This window comes from Misgurnus anguillicaudatus, chromosome 20, assembly GCF_027580225.2.
Source record: "Misgurnus anguillicaudatus chromosome 20, ASM2758022v2, whole genome shotgun sequence".
Taxonomy (NCBI): Eukaryota; Metazoa; Chordata; class Actinopteri; order Cypriniformes; family Cobitidae; genus Misgurnus; species Misgurnus anguillicaudatus.
Window position 1 is genome coordinate 27,034,402 of NC_073356.2, and position 17,066 is coordinate 27,051,467.

A 17,066-nucleotide genomic window follows, 5' to 3' on the forward strand; every position below is an offset into this window, starting at 1 on the left:
TATACTTTTCAAAAACAATGAGGCTTTCTCAGTAAATGTGCAATAAGGGTGATAGCATTCAACTAAATATAAAAGAAACTTGTTACAGTATATAAACACTTACTTACATATGAACCCACTTATGAAACCAATTCATAGAAAACATCCAAACGTGCTTGTGACCATAAACACTTCACTGTTCTTCGGCTGAACTGCATGCTTTTTAAAAAGATTACTTTTTGAAATCTAATAGAGTTTCGTAAATATTTTACATGGTGGCTAGTTGGTATAAATTCCTAAGATCTTATTCATACGTTATTACTCCTTTGCCTAAGTAACATTTGGTTAAGGAGTGGGGCCCCATTACTGTTTATATATATATATATATATATGTTTAAAAAATTTCAACTTCCTATGAGATCAGGCTGTGTGTATGTATGCTTGTAACTGTGTGTATCTCACCTGTGTGCGATCTCATATGTGTGCGGTAATGGCTGGGCTGACTGAAGCTCTTCCTGCACACAGGACACACATATTCCCCCTGCTGAGACCCTGACCTCGCCAACCCTGCAGTTCACATGCACAAAAACAAAAAGAAGGAGAACAAAAATCAAAATGAATAAAAAACATGTAGTGAAACCTGCAAAATAAAAGGCAGAGGGAGATGGAGGGGGGTTTGAATCATTAGTATGTTTAATGTGTCATTATGGGATGCTACCTTTAGGGCTTGGATGGGGAGCTGTCACTGTGCATCACCAGAGCATCTCTGACAGCCTGACATGAACACAGGCCCATGTGACCGCATAAATTACTGTGAATTAAAAGCCCCGGCCTGTGACGTGCCCCCATCTGCGCTACCATGTCACATGTCAGGTGTGCTATTTTCCCCATTCCTCCCTCTCCTTGTCTTTTCGTCTCTCTCTCTTCTCTTTTGGTTGCTCTTTCCTGCCTGTCGCTCTGGCTATGTCTGCGCAGGGGAGAATCGTTCGGACACGTGCATGTCGGAGAACGACTCGCTGAAAAACGAGAACAGAGGTGGAACCCGAAGCAACCTGCTTCTCGTTTCCCCCCAGGATGCTTTAGGCAGCGCGAGCTGAAATGCTGTCCCCTTGGCTCCTGTCCATCACCTGGCACGGGCAGTCCTACCTGCTCTGAACCCCTCAGGCCCGGATAAGTCGAGTGTGTTAGCAGCAGTAGCAAGCAAGGCTACGTTTAGTAAACACGATTCGTGAATTTTAAGCATACAGAAGCCAAGCGACGGGAAAATCATCGGACAGCACAAACAAAAGAAAAAGTCTAATATGGGAAAGGTCACTTTATTGTATGTGACTCAAAGGGCTGGCCAGCTCTGATGATATCAGGCCGGACAGCTGACAGAAATTTCTACTGTCTTTCCGTAGAACCGCACTGAAGCGAGCCAACTGTCTTGCACGATGTCCTGAAATAAAGTGCAATGCGAGTATTTTTTTTAAAGCAGCTGGTGGCTTAATTTGCTCTATCATTCATTCACTCTTTGAGTTTGCTACTTTGCATATTTGTGGCATAGAGGCGCTCTGACCCCTCAGAGACCGCCAGGCACGCTGTTGCGAGCATGATGTTTAAAGCTTGTGATGCCTCCAAGCGATGGCTGTCTCAAACGTTTTTACACACCTTTATAGGTTACATGACGATGAAGAGATTACTCAATAGTTCCATTAACCTTTGCGTATATGCATGCGGGTACGGCAGTAGTTGTGTGTGCATGTGAGGTGGTGCCAATTTTGTCTGGACTATTCTCATTTGTCATTTCAGTTCAGGAGTAAAACACACTTAATGTGCCTGTGCCATATAATTTCACTAATCTGACCTGACAGCCGGTTTTTAGCATGTCAATCTTTACCAACAGTTAAGGGACATTACATAATGGCTGTGATATCTAGACTAGCACTAATGAAGACCCCGCCAGTTTTCTTCACCATTTATTTCTCCTCACTTACTTCCACCTTCAAAAACATTTTTTTCTGTCTCTATTTAATATGTACATCTACATATGACTATTCAGGAGTGATGAATGCAAAAGAACCAGGATGTATCATACTAGTATGCATAAAAACAGAGAAAATAAGGTTGCAAAGGGGCGGAAAGTTTTCAGAACATTTCCAGAAATAAACTATGGAATATGGTTATGGCAATTTATAGGAATTTACAGAAATATATAGGACTTATTTTAATACTTAGGGACATTATATAAACTATATCATATACAAACATACCAAGAAGTGGGCGCCCATTCAAAATGACACCAAGAGCACAACAAAGACTCATCAATGGGGAAAAGAAACAACCCTGAATGACAGGCAAAGATTTGAAGGCATCATTGGAACTTGCTAACATCTCTGTTGATGAGTCTACAATACACTAAACAAACAGGGTATCCAAGGCAGGACACCACGAAGGAAGCCACTGCTTACTAAAAAGAACATTGCTGCATGCCTGAAGTTTGCAAAAGAGAACAGCAGTATTGATAAAATGTTTTGTGGACTGATGAAACTAAGAACTATTAGGAAAAAACACACAACGCTACACCTGGCGTAGAAAGGGCATGGCATATCATCATGATAACATCATATTAACTGTAAAGTATGGTGGAGGAAACATCATGATTTGGGCCCGCTTTGCTGCATCAGGGCCTGGCCAGCTTGCAATCATTGAGGGGAAGATGAATTCCCAAGTATTTGGGTATTCATTTCCATATACTTGGGACAATTTAACAGGATAATGTAAGAATGTCTGTACATCAGCTGAATCTGTGTAGAATGTGGGTGATGCAACAGGAAAACGACCCATAACACCAGAGCAAGTCCATAACAGAAAACTAAATCCACCTTTTGAAGTGGCCTGATGCTATGGATTGACTTGAAGAGGGCCATACACATGAGACGTCCAAAGAATATGACGGTGCTAAAGCAGTTCTTCAGGAAAAATGGGCTAAAATTCCTCTTCAATGATGTGCAGGTCTGATCCACAGCAACAGGAAGTGCCTGGTTAAGGTTATTGCTGCCAGCCCTTACGAAAATTAACCATGGTTTTACTACAGTTAAGACCAAAAAACCATGGTTACTGTAGTAAAACCATGGTTACCACAAAATAACCATGGTTTTGACAACCATGGTTTTCAAAAACCATAGTTAAAACATGGTTAGTGTAGTAAAACCATGGTTTTGCCCATAGTAATCAATTGACCAAAAAAACATGGTAACTACACTTTTACCACAATAAAACTATGGTTAATTTTCATAAGGGAGGGGGGTCAACTAGTTATTAATTGTATGGGTTCACATACTTTTCCACTGCCATTTTGAACGTCGAATGAGTGTGTTCAACAAAGAAATGAAAGATATGCACTTTTTTATGTGTAATTATTTTTAGACACATTATGTTTGTCCATACTCTTGACTTGGATGAAGATCAAATCACATTTTAAGACAAATTTATTCAGAAAACTATGAAATTCCAAAGGGTTTACACACTTTTTCTTGCCACTGCAAATATTTTGTTTGGGCATGAGCAGACATGCATGCAACGTAATCACATTTTTTTTTTAATTATGTTAAATAAAAGAAAGAAAAAAATGACCCCAAACATTTGAATGGTAGTGTGTATTGAGAAAATCATTCTTGTTTTTTTTATTCTTTTATCAAAAATACATGCATTCATTAAGCCTGGATTTATTTGATACAATTTTTTTTTAAACATTAAAAATTGTTTCCAAACTTTTGGGTGGTACAGTAATTCTGTATGATAACAGAAAACTGATTAGCAGAATGTACTGTCGTAGAAAGAGCATTACAGCTTAAAGGACAAGTTCGGTATTTTACACTTAAAGCCCTGTTTTCATATTGTTTATGGTAAAATAGAACGGTTTTGACAGAAGTTTCGACATATGCTGCTGCCCCGAGAATTTTCGGGTGTTTGTGTTTCACCTCCCACTTCTTCAATGGGTTTATAGGTGCACTGGAACAATCCTTTCTAAAAATGCATTAAACTCTCATTTACATAGACGTGAAACTCACCGAGTGGTCAGGGGTGTTCACTGATATGCTCACACAAAAATCGCTGCAAAAGACGCATTCAAACAGGTGTTTTAGCATTCGTTGTTAACTTGTGGACCTATTTTTCCAAACGCCTCACACCCGTACATTCTTCCGTTGAGAGCTTGAATAATAGACACTACAGCACAGGTGGTGGCGCTAATCCGCCATTGCAAGAATAGAAACAAAGTTCCCGGCGCGGAGTAATATCGTATCTCACAGCACATCTAATACAAGTCAATGGAGTTGGCAAAAACTACGATAAAAAATGTTGGAATGCGTATTTTGCAGCGATTTTTGTGTGAGCATATCAGTGAACACCCCTGACCACTCGGTGAGTTTCACGTCTTTGTAAACGAAAGTTTAATGCATTTTAGGAAGGATTGTTCCAGTGCACCATTAAACCCATTGTAGAGGTGGGAGGTGAAACACAAACACCCGAAAATTCTCGGGGCAGCTGCAAATGTTGAAATTTCAGTCAAAACCGTTCTATTTCATCATAAACAATCTGAAAGCAGGGCTTTGAGTGTAAAATACCGAACTTGTCCTTTAAGCTAGCTACATGATAGCTAGCCTCATAAATTTTCAATGAAATAGTGCTAGCTTACATTTAGAAATCTGATTTACTAGCTAGCTACTGTATAAACACATTTTAGTATTTGTTAGTTAAACTATAATACCATAGATCAAATAAGTTCCCTGTTAGAGGCAACTCTGCAATTTTTTTCAAATGTATTCCTGTTAATTCCCATATATTCACGTTAATTTCCATGGAAAGTTTCCAGCCTTGAAAATTCCCGGAATTTTGCAACCCTAAAATGAGCCTTTTAACCTAGTGAAGAGTTGCTTAGGTTAAAACTACATCATACTGCACTGTCAGAAATAAAGGTACAAAAACTGTCACTGGGACGGTACCCTTTAAAGAGGTCCCGATATGTAACAGTTGATTACAGATATGTACCTTTAAGGTAAGATATTAGTATGCAACCTCTAGGTACAAATGTATGCTATTCAGTATTTAGGCTAAACAAATGAAATTACTCACCCTCCAGCGGGGCGTTCCCCTGAGTATGTGACATCACATCAAAACTATCAATTGTTTGTTGACGCTACTCAGATTTATAATTTCTTCGTAATGCAATAAAACACATATTTGAAGTGTTACTCTATTAAGTCTCCTGATGCTTTTGGGGGCACTATTTACATTAAACAAGCTATACAAAAACAGCATTTTATAACACAGGATATAAATGTCAAAGCAGATACACCATCTTACCTGCTTGCTCTGCCATGGCATTGTTGAAGCCCCAGTGGTGGTAGAGAGCAGCTAGATCATGAGAGTTGCAGTTTTTCAAAAAGCTCATGATGTCCGTCGTGGCTTCTGGACTGTCAGCTGACGAATGCTTCCTGGACTGGGATTGAGAAGATGGTCCACTTAAACCAAGCCTGCTCCAGGATTCGTACCCGGCCACGGACTGTGTATCCTGAGCTTGCGAATCAGATCTGCCCGTGTTTTGAGAAGTGTGAGGTTTGGAGCTCCTTTGATCCGAGAGGTTGTGTTTGCTTGACAGCATGAAATGAAGTCCTTCTTGAGGTAACAGACTGCTTTCCATCGCTCTACTCCCTGTCTTTTGGTTTCCAGTCTTCTGCGGACTTGGCGTGGGTCGCGAGGAACCGTTCTGATGGACGTCCGCTTTGTGTTTGCTACCCGTCAACTCATCTGACCTGGACTTGCTGGCCTTGTGTTTGGAAGAGTGCGACGACGTCCCTGGCGCTGCATGCCAACTCTTGTTTTGTGAAGAGTTTGAGTCTACACTGCTCGTCGGAGGTTTTAAAGTCTTTGTCCCTGCAGGACTGGAATCAGGTGGGCTTGTTCGACAGGTTCTCATCTTGGGTAAAGAAGGGCAGTCCTTACCTTCCAGAAATGGAGGTGGTCCAGTGCGTCTCTTTATATCAAGAAGCGATTTGGGCCCCTTGAGGCCGTTTCTCAGGGCCCACTTAGGCGCCAATGTAGTGCTGTCGACTTTGTGTGCAATTCGTTGGTGGATCCAGAGAACCTCTGGATAGAACGTTGCATAGGAGCAATAAGGACACTGGTGCTTAACCAAACTGTTTGATGAAACTTCTACCTTTTCGCTCTCCACACAGAGATTAAGCAGACCGGCGTCTACTTTATCCGTGGAACTGCCATTTTCCGACCCTTTGCTCTTTTTATCCTCGGATGAAACGGCATCGCTCAGTGCTGCCCTCTCCAGGTGAGTTGAGTTGGTGTAGGGCCAGTAGGGCTGCTGCAGCAGGGCATTTCTCAGCTTCGGGAAGCCCGTATGGTTGGTTTGGTGAGTTTGGCTTTGGCTGAGTGAGCTGGGTAAGGCATCACTCCTCTGGCCCCAGTCCCTGATAGACAAATGATGAGTTTGGATGTGGGTGGCGATGGCTGAGGGCTCCGAGGTGCAAAAGTCACAGTGGTCACAGGTGTATGGCTTTTTATCTAAAGAAAAAAACAAATAAATGTTGTTAACATGGGATAGCAGCAAATTCCAAAAAATGCCTATTCGTTTTGCCTGTTAATTCATTTTAATCAGCATTTTTGCCTTTATTTGACAGACAGTAGTTTAGGAGCTGATAGGAAATGCAGGGTAGAGAGAGAGGGATGGGTCTGTGACAAGATGAGATTTTAAAAAGCTTTTTAAAAAACTTGTTTAGGTTTATTTCAATGCACGTAGTGTATTTATGTTAATTTTATGCAATAAAAAATTACATTTGCACCATTTTCATGAAAGTTCAGACTGAATGGACCCAAAAATGTCAAATGGTGTAACCGCCAATTGCGCCAAAGAATGAGAAATATTAAATATTTTATCCACCTTGATGACATGTAAGCGTAATCATTAAAAAAAAACATTTTAAAATATAATTTTATTATGTAAATTTTAATGCGTTTTTGTAATATTTGTCCTGACATATGCTAAAACAGCTGTTTTCTAAATAATCTTTGACAAATTATGTAAAAATGTATGTAAAAATCATATTACACTAAACTAGATGTTTCTATTTTATTCCACATTTTTTTAATGAATATATTTATATTTTTTTATTTAAAAAAAATACTAGTTACACCAATTGACACAGATCGGTTACACCACATTGACATTTTTGCAATTATCCCCCAAATATTCTGTCAACCAGAAATTTTAGACTTGGTCCTCAAAACAGAAAATGTATGAAATCTGCAAATGTATTTTTTTACATTTAATTGAACCATACGGACACAAAATATTTAACGCCACGTCATTGACCCGAGTACCGGACCGCCAAAGGACCTCCTCCAGTCGAACTCGGGCTGCTGTCAGAGTACTGTCCACTACACCATTGGCCAATTTATATATAAGGATTAGCAAAAGACTCTGTGATTCTGTGTCAGAAACTCCCAGCATTTAAAACAATGTCAGAGTTTACCCACAAGATGGTGCCACAACACCACAGGATTTGAAATTTGGAGTTAGATTAACTTTAGCAATTCAGAGCACAAGCTTTACAAAGGCCTGGTTTTACAGACAAAGCTTAGCTGAATCCAGGACTAGGTTTCAGTTAAATTAGGATGTTGAAGCATATTTAAAAAATAACATGCCTTAGAAAAATACATTACTGGTGTGTATCTTCATACAAATCAATGGTACTGGCATATTTTAAGATCTGTCAGTGCAAGTTATTTTTAGTTGAGAAAGCTCAAACATCTGTCTTAGTCTAGGACTAGCCTCAGGCCTTGTCTGTGAAATCGAGGAATAGTTTAATTATCAAATTTCATAAATGCTTGGCTGACAGAGCATTTTGACACCAACTCATCAATCATGAGGTCATGAGGAAATGCATGTAATAATAAAATGCATCTTAAATATACTATAATTTAACTTTGGATAAGTGTCTGCCACATCATAAATATAAATGCAATGCTTAAACCTGAAGCTACACTTAAAAAATGCTGGACTGTTTTAACCCATAGTTGGGTAAAATGGACAAACCCATCCACTGGTTTAAATCGCCATCGAAAATGTTCATATGTGACCCTGGACCACAAAACATCATAGGTAGCACAGCTATATTTGTTGCAATAGTCAACAATACATTGTATGGGACAAATTACTAATTTTTTACACCAAAAATCGTTAGGATATTAAAGGCGGGGTGCGTGATTTTTGAAAAACACTTTGGAAAAGGGAGTCAGGCCGACTACCAAAACACACTTGTAGCCAATCAGCAGTAAAGGGCGTGTCTACTAACCAACATCGTTGCCTTAGTTCATATGTGTGTGGGTCGGGTCTATCAAAAGAAGGTCCAGATTGTATTGGGGTAGGGGCATGTTTGTTAAGGTGATTTCAAATGTCAACATTGACTTTCAGAGATCATGCACCCCGCCTTTAAGTAAAAATCCTGTTCAATGAAAATAATTCCCTACTGTAATTATCTATAAAAAAAATTATCATTAATGTGTGTTGTTAAGAACTTCATTTGGACAACTTTAAAGGTGATTTTCTTAATATTTAAACTTCTGTTGCACCCTCAAACTACAGATTTTCATTAAACTTTCAGAAGATATATTTCAAAAAGGTGACCCTTATGACTGGTTTTGTGTTCCAGGGTCACATATTTAACCCAACCATTGCTTGTAACAATATGCTAATTTAAACAACATTTAAGTTTTTTAATGTTTTACCTTCCACTACGTTGACAAACAGAGTATTTTTAAAGTGCATGCAACACATAAAACTCAGATTATACTTGAATGCTACAATGCTGTTGCTCGCGGCGGAAGTTGAAAATTTCTCAAATATTTAAAGCACCAACGCCTGCGTGAGCCAACCAAATCACCTTATGCAAATAACCTAGTGTGAGCCAGCCAATTATTGGCTGTTGGCCACGCTTCAGACAAGCCTTCCGTCAAGTGTAACGCTATTCGACCCATGTGAATGTACCGTAACCCCTTAGCATTCCTGAAAAGGCTAAACATGCCTTACAAGGACACTTATTGTACCTGCTGTGTTTAAAGGGTTTACATCATTCAAATCACAAGAATCTCAGCTATTCAAAGAAGTGTGACATGTTTAGTTATTGTATGACATTAAGTTTTCTGTCAAAAAATTCAGTGTTCCTCCCACAGTACATTGGAACTTTAAAGCGTTAATAGGTGCTACATACTCATATTAGCAGACAATATTTGGAAAAAATTGTTTTAGCTAGATAGATATGTCAAAAGCAATTACAGACTACTTTACACTTATTCATTATTTATTGTTTAGAGCTTTAATCTATCCCAGGCTTTCTTGCACCCACAAACCAAAAACTCAAGCTTGCCCCTCTGTGAACATAAACGCGAGTGAAAATCTACGATGTGTCTTTAGCAAAGTGACAAAAGGTCAAAAAATGTTAACAGTGGCAGGGAAGAGTTTATTATAACAACTATAAAGTAGTACAATGAAGCAACAGAACAGGGCCTGGGAACTTTGCCTGAGACCACCTCATCTCATGTGTCGACAAGATGTTTGTTTACATTTAACGTGTCTGCAATCTCTCAGTAGCTCTCTCTCATTCTTTCTCTCGTAAGCCATCTGGTTTGCATTTGGTGGTGTACACTAGCTGCTGTGCGGTTCTCAATCCGCCCTCTCTGAAGTTATTTTTGAGCCAATTCCGAGTGGGGGTCCTCCGAGATAAACTTTACACTAACGTAGCGACCAAGACTGCTTCCCAGCGTTCGCAGCAGAACCGCTAGAAGAGGATCCAGGATAATGCAAATCTTTTAGGGCAGATAAATAGTGTTGAAGAGCACTCTGCGCTTTTTTCACACCTACATAAAAACATCAGCACTGAGTGGACATCTGTTTCGGCTCTTACGCACAATGAAACCCCTGTTCTGGAACATTCCTGCCATTTAAATCCCTAAGAGAGGCAATCTTTTGTTTTAGGCTATTTTGTTTTTCTTAACAGCCGTGGTTACACGGAGTAAATCTTTCAGCTTTACGTACGCTTCAAACGTTTGGTCTTACCTGGCCCATTTATACACGATTGGTATAACAGCCGATTTATCTTCTAAATATGACGGGAATTATAAATGAGCTGACAGATTCAGGGCTCAATAGGGAATATTGGCTTTGTTAAGATATCTGCCATCTGTAGTATTTTCCAGTTATATTAATGGTGTGCTTTGACTAGAGGTCTGCACTGAGATGGGGAATGTGGAAAAAAGGACACGCAAGTCTTTAGTGCTTGTCTTCCTGAGACAGGAAGTCCACAAATAGCACTAAATAAGCTAGACAGCTCTGGTCACAAGCTCAAGATTTCCCAACTCAGCACTGACTTTTGCACCTTGATAACTAAAAACATGGCAAACTGCTTTAAAGATATCACATTGGTCATGAACTGAGGGATGGAAAACACATGATGCAACTGATATTGAGACCTAACATCGTAGAATTGAATGCAATGTCTAGTAGTCATACAAAACTTCATTTTGGGTTTAAGGGAAAAAAATAAAACAGAATATACAGAGTGTATTGTATGTTCATATTATCATGTTCACGTAGCGCAGCATTGTGTTAGCAGTGCAAATGTCATGAGATCGAACCCCAGGGAACCCACATACTGAATTCACACACACGCACGCGCACACACACACACATATATAAATACAGTACTGTGCAAAAGTCTTAAGCCACCAGCACCAGACTTCTTGTTTTGGAAGTTTTAATGTCCATCCATATTTATTTTCAATCTATTTTATTAAGATACAAACAGAAAAAAACAGGAAATAAATAAAAAGTTACATTTTCCGGACTAAATGTCTTCTTTACGCATCGTCTATGTTAAGTGTGACCTCTCTTGGCACTAAACACATCTTGAGCATTTTTGAGAAGAATGTAAAGTAGTAAAAAGACTAATTTCTTTAAAATTAGAAATTAGGATTTAAAGGTGCAGTGTGTACATTTTAGCAGCATCTAGTGGTGAGGTTGCAAATTGCAATCAACGGCTCAGTCCACTGCTCACCCCTTGCTTTTGAAACGCATAGAGAAGCTACGGTAGCCACCACCGGATAAACATGTCATTGTTTGTACGTTAAGGGCTTCTGTAGAAACATGGTGGCACAAAATGGCGACTTCCATGTAAGGGGACCCTCAGTGTATGTAGATAAAAAGGTCTCATTCTGTGGTAATAAACACATAACGGTTCATTATGAAAGGTCTTTATACACCCCTGATAATATAGTTTTGTATATTATTTTGCATTTATGTAAAGAGATCCTTCTAAAAAATTACACACTGCACCTTTAATTTTATTTAGTTTTAAGAGATCCTGCAGTTTCCTGCTATTGCTCAAGTGGAAGAGTACTTTACTCTAAAAACTTGACACATTTCCTGTATTTTCTGGATGTATTCTATTAAAGAAACTGAGAAACAATATATACACTATAACATTGCAAAAACAACTAATCTAATTCTGACATAGTGGCCTAAGACTTTTGCACAGTACTGTATATATTGGATTAAAGTGTCTGCCATATGTAAATGTATAACTTAGGAATTTCTGGCTAATATAATAATAATAATAATAAGAAGAAGAAGAAGAAGAAGAATTATTCTTAAACTGGGCATAAACTATTATTTTACAACTATATGAATAAAAGTACACATATTAATCAATGATTGAAATCTTTTGGAGATTCTTTGTGATGCACAAACCAACAAAGTATAACACTATTAAAAGTGCTACATTATTTCTCCACATGGTGTCGCTATACCATCACTAAGGTGTACATACACTTGGATGGTACCCTTTAAAAAGATCCTAATTTGTACCATTTAGGTACAGATACTTAATTGAGAGCAGGGCACAGCACAACGCATTTTGTAGTTAGATTTATATGCCATGTTTTAGGTAACAAGATTGAGAATAAGGTGATTGAGATAATATAAAGTTGCCCTGCTGAAAAAAAACAATAAAACCATTACAGAAATTCCTAATTGTTTCCATTAAAATACCAATAGGAACCATTAGCTTTTACAATTAAACCACTAAAAAATTCCTTTTTGTAGTGCGTTTTGGAACATATTCTATTAGGATTTAATGGCCCCACCAATAGAACCCAACACATACCAGTAAAGACCAACAGAGGCCCATAGAGACCATTATAGTTTCCAATACAACCAATAAATTTCCATTAAAACCAATAAATCCAAATTGCTGTGATGGTGTCTATTGTTTTTTTAGCAGGGTGATCTGGCGACTTAACACACCCAGGTCAGAAAAAACTAAATGATAAGGAAATACTCTTTGTCAAGTATCTTAAAACTTTTCACACATTTGCAGGAAATTATCTTCTGACAGTGAGAGAAAGAAGACCAAAAGCACATATTGCTCAGCCCTGTGAAACTATATAAAAGATCTGTGTTACAGTAAACCCCGTGTAGTTTTTTCTAGGTACACAGCGTGAGTAACAAGTTTGTACTTTTTTCAGAGAGTGCAAAATTAAGTGTCTATGCTTGCTTATATCCTATTCCTAGAGATCCTAGACGCACGCACGGTAATGTTTAAGAGTACCCAACATTCTTGATTTGCAGGTTCAGGTGTGTTTAAAGGTAGGTTGTTTTACAAGACCAGTATTAACAATCATTTAATAATAAAGACTTGTGATACAATTCCTAAAATGACTGTGACACATAAACCTGTTTTATAATTTATAAAACTGTAATCCTCCAATTTAATCATTCCGGTGGCATTCCTGATGACATAGAGGATTAACATTATTGTTGTAAAGCAAACCGAACATTTTTTTTTCTTTTCTCCTGGACCCATCCTGTGGACATGTAGTACATCACATTTTTAGTTTAGCCAACTCAGCAGGAATAAAACTGCTGACATTCCTGAGAACGTGAGACGGAGGGTCTTACTCCTGGAGATATTCATACTTCAGCTTTACCTCAATCTCCAAACGCACCTGAACCAGATATTCAAGGTTTTTAGCTTCATGTGAAAACAATAGGCTGATGAGTTAAATCAGGTTTGAATCGAAACTCCTGGTAACAGATTCCTATTAGCTGTATTAACAACCCCAATTGCTCATAAACAGGTTGTCTAAAATACAGTATCTGTCCCAGAGTTGTCCGTTTTTGAATGAATTAGGGCTACAAAATTTGATAAAAATATCATGGATCATTTGCAATTCTTTAGGGCCACATCACAATTACTATTCAACAGGTATTACTAATACTGTATACCAGTGGCGGCTCGTGACTGCTCATCCGAGGGGCACTACTAATTCACAATATGTGTTCGGAGTGTCGTGTGTTGCTTGCGTTTTCAAAATATGTGTTTGTTGCGTCATGTAAACCATGTGCATCATGTGTTTTGTCAAAATAAGTGCCTGCTGCACACTCGTCAAAATCGTTTATGATAAAAGAAACACTGCCTTAACACTAAACTCTGATACCCATGAGATTATTCGAGTATCTGGCAAACGCGAGCGTCTCTTTTTATCATAAACCCTTTAGACGTGTCTGCAGCAGGCACTTATTTTGACAAGACACGTGATGCATATACACGCACTCGACGCGCAGAACACATATTTTGAAAAAAGGAACCACACACGACGGGCTACATACATGTTGTGACAAACTTTGCATTTAGTGCCCTCAAAAAAAGAAGTCACCGGCCGCCAGTGCTGTATACACTGACAAAAATAAAGATACAAAGGCTGTCACTAGGACGGTCCCCTTTAAAAAAGTTCTCATTTAAGCACAGATATGTACCTTTGAGGTACTAATATGCACCCTTTAATTACAAATGTGTATTTTTTTAAAGGGTACCACCCCAGTGACAGCTTTTATAGCTTTATTTTTTGAGAGTGTAAAAAACTGGGGCAACAGAACCGAGGTCAAGTGGCTTGTGTAGGATTTACACTTACAAATGATTATTAAATATTAAACAAAATATGTTCTTATACCTGTGTCGGAAGAAGACCCTGTCCTTTTCTGATCCCTGACGTGTCCTGCAGATTCACCTTCTTTAGATGAACTGGACTCTGCTTTCCGAAACAGTCCATTCCCACTAATTGCTTCACTTAAGCCACCATGTCTTATGAGCATGTGAATCACCATCTGTTGCTGCGTACGGAAACCCTTTCCACACTCTAAGCACTCCGAGGTTTTCTGGGAATTCTTACGGCTGGGCCGAGAAGCGGGGCGGTACTCGGAATCATCCTCTGGGCTTTGCTCACCCAGTGAGGCCTGACCGTTCCTTTCATCAATGCTGTGGTGATCTGGGTTGGTTCCTGCACCTCTGCGTTTCTTGGTCGGAATATTCGAGGAGGAATCTAGCGGTTTCTTCCTCTTGTCCTGTCGCGTCAGGACGTACTCGCCCTTTTCCCTGTTGTATGCTACATCCGCATCCGCTAACCTCTCATCCCAGCCCAAACTTTTCTCTGATACCTCCACCACTTTGCCTCTGGTGACCAGCTGCCAAGCCTGGTAGCTACTGACTGGATCCAACTCTGGGATTCTTTTTCCAAGAGTCTCCTCAAAGGAAACTTCTGTTCTTCCTGCCGGTTTCAAATTTAGGAACTCCATGAAGCTTGTCTTGGTGACAGATGCAAAGTCTTTATCATCACAGATGATATTGTTGGGGGCTTGCTCGATGTTTCTGTGGACCTGCTCGTGCAATTGCAAGCTTTTGCGGTCATGGAAGAAGTTACCACACTTGGCACAGAGTTCATACAGGCACACCTCATTCACCAAGTTGGACTCATCCTGCGCTACCTCGTTGACCGTAGCAGGACGGTAGGAGTCGCTCTTTGGTTTTAACTTGGTGCCGTGGGTCTTCATGTGGCTCCGCAGAAACCAGGCCTCGCGGAAACGACGTCCACAGATCCGGCACCCGTGATCCAAGCTGTTTTGATGCTTCTTCATGTGAGCTTTCAAGCACCAAGCTTGAGTAAATACCTGGTCGCATTGTTCACACGGAAACTCCCCCTTACTCTCAGTGTCCTCGCTGGAAGGGGCTTCTTTGGTGATGGGTTCCTCTTCAATAGGATGTACTTTCTCAACGTGAGACTGCAGCTGGTCCTCCTGCAAAGTCTCGTATGGACACAATTCACATCGGAAGACCTTGTGAAACTCCTGCATGTGCTTTTCAAGCTCTGCCTGACCTGGAAGTCTCTTCCTGCACAGAGAACATTGCACGGACTGTTTGACGTTCTCCTTCTTTCCACCTTTCTTCCTCATTTTGGTCGCGTCCTCACCGCTGACGACCTTGTTGCAGGCTGAGGTGCTTTCAGTTGGACTGGAACAACCGCCTTGTTCTTCAGGTACCCCTCCTTCCTTCTCCCCTTCCATGTCGACATCTTCCTCCTCACCACCACCACCAGTGCTCTGGGTAAGGCCGTCTAGTTTGTGGCTGCGAATGTGGGCTTTCAAGCTGCCCTTCTGAGCCGACCGATGCTCACAGTGTGGACACTTATACGGTTTCTCCCCAGTGTGCTTCCTCATATGCTGGGACAAAGAGCTGAGGAATGGAAAACTTCTTCCACACAGTTCACAAGTGTGCCCTTGACTCTTCTTGTGTTCTGGGTTGTCCCGGCCGGCCTTGGTGAAGGTCCCTTCCTCTGCAACTTCCTGTCGTTCCACCTCCATCTCGAGACTCGAAAATTCCACTATGCCGCTATCTGTTGTCCAATTTATTAGATCCTATTAAATCTGTCTCGCCTGTAGTCATTCGGTCCGAGTAAAAGTTCTCTCTATCAAATGTGTCATTGTTGGCAATTCAATGTTGCTTTTGTCTGGAATATGTCTAGGGCTCTTTCTTTTATGGGTCATCTTACCAGCCAAGGGTATGCTTCATACTGTCACCTGAGAAGACAAAACAAAAACCGAATTTGAGAACATGACAAGCAAATGAGAAAATAAAGGTGGTTCATTAATCCATTAGTCTATTAGCAAACACAAGACTACTAGTCTACATACCCATGTTTTTTATGATTCTTATTAAACAACAGCTATTGTTACGAATCATATGTAAGGACATTCAGAGTCACAGAACAGTTTTATCCAGTATTTTAGACAACCCCCAGCTAACAAAGTCCTTTTATATTATGTCATCTGACAGTCTTTTGTTCACTCAAAATGATTCGTTTAAGGCGAATGCATACTGCAGAACTGAATACAGAGGACGTAGTACATTGTGTTTTATGCTGCACCATTTACAAGTGAGTGGGAGAGAAAGAGAGAGAGAGAGACTGCTGATTCTAACAGTTAGGAGGGAATGGCACATCTTTATTGAAAACAGACTTGCTTAACTAAGTAAAGCTGTAAACACAAACACAGTAAATACATTGTTAAATATATTACAACAAGAAAGTAATTAAATGTTTTAAATTGACAAAGTACACACACACACACCCTGGCCTGGAATCAGGATATCCTGCTATTCACTGTTTTCTATCAAATCTAAACATAGCAAACCTTTCTCATTCTTCAAAAATGGTTATGCTGACTGATCTAATGTTTATTGTAGTGTCCCACCTATACATGCAAATGCTTTCTGTCTGTCTAGTTTGTGTGCATAGGTCTCAGTAAACACTATCAGTCATTATCACAAAATAAACCCTAGCAGGGTAGATAAATAACTGGATATTTATGGTATAAGAGGAATAATTGACTCCGGTCCTTTGAATTATTTGAAAATAATGCACACCCGCGGTGTAACAAATTGCACCTTGGGTGTGCATTTTTTTCTTATAATTCAATGGACCGTCGTCAATTATTCCTTACACATATACAAGATATAAGTCTCAGGTGTGCCTAGTGTCAGTAAAGTTTTTAGCGTAAAATACCCCTCAGATCATTATTATAGCATGTCCAAAATGCCCCTATTTGGGTGCAAGCAAAAACGCGCTGTTTTCGGGTCTGCTCCTTAAAATGCAAATGAGCTACTGCTCCGCACTTCCTTAACTAAAGAGACAGTGAGCGCTTTCAATTA

At 39.7% G+C, this 17,066-nt stretch overlaps 1 protein-coding gene across 5 annotated transcripts in view; it reads right to left on the reverse strand.

The window, feature by feature from the left end:
• Window positions 1-17,066, reverse strand: part of znf516 (zinc finger protein 516) — a 63,486-nt gene that overhangs the window by 17,052 nt on the left and 29,368 nt on the right. For all 5 annotated transcript variants that reach the window (XR_012359752.1, XM_055219786.2, XM_055219788.2 and 2 more), the window contains exons 2-4: window positions 14,038-15,937; window positions 5,326-6,537; window positions 442-546 (exon numbers count right to left, since the gene is read on the reverse strand). Coding sequence is in view for 4 of the 5 variants with exons in the window: in XM_055219786.2 (XP_055075761.2) it covers window positions 442-546; window positions 5,326-6,537; window positions 14,038-15,721 (3,001 nt within the window). In the remaining variant the exon portion in view is untranslated. The remainder of the gene's footprint in view (window positions 1-441; window positions 547-5,325; window positions 6,538-14,037; window positions 15,938-17,066) is intronic.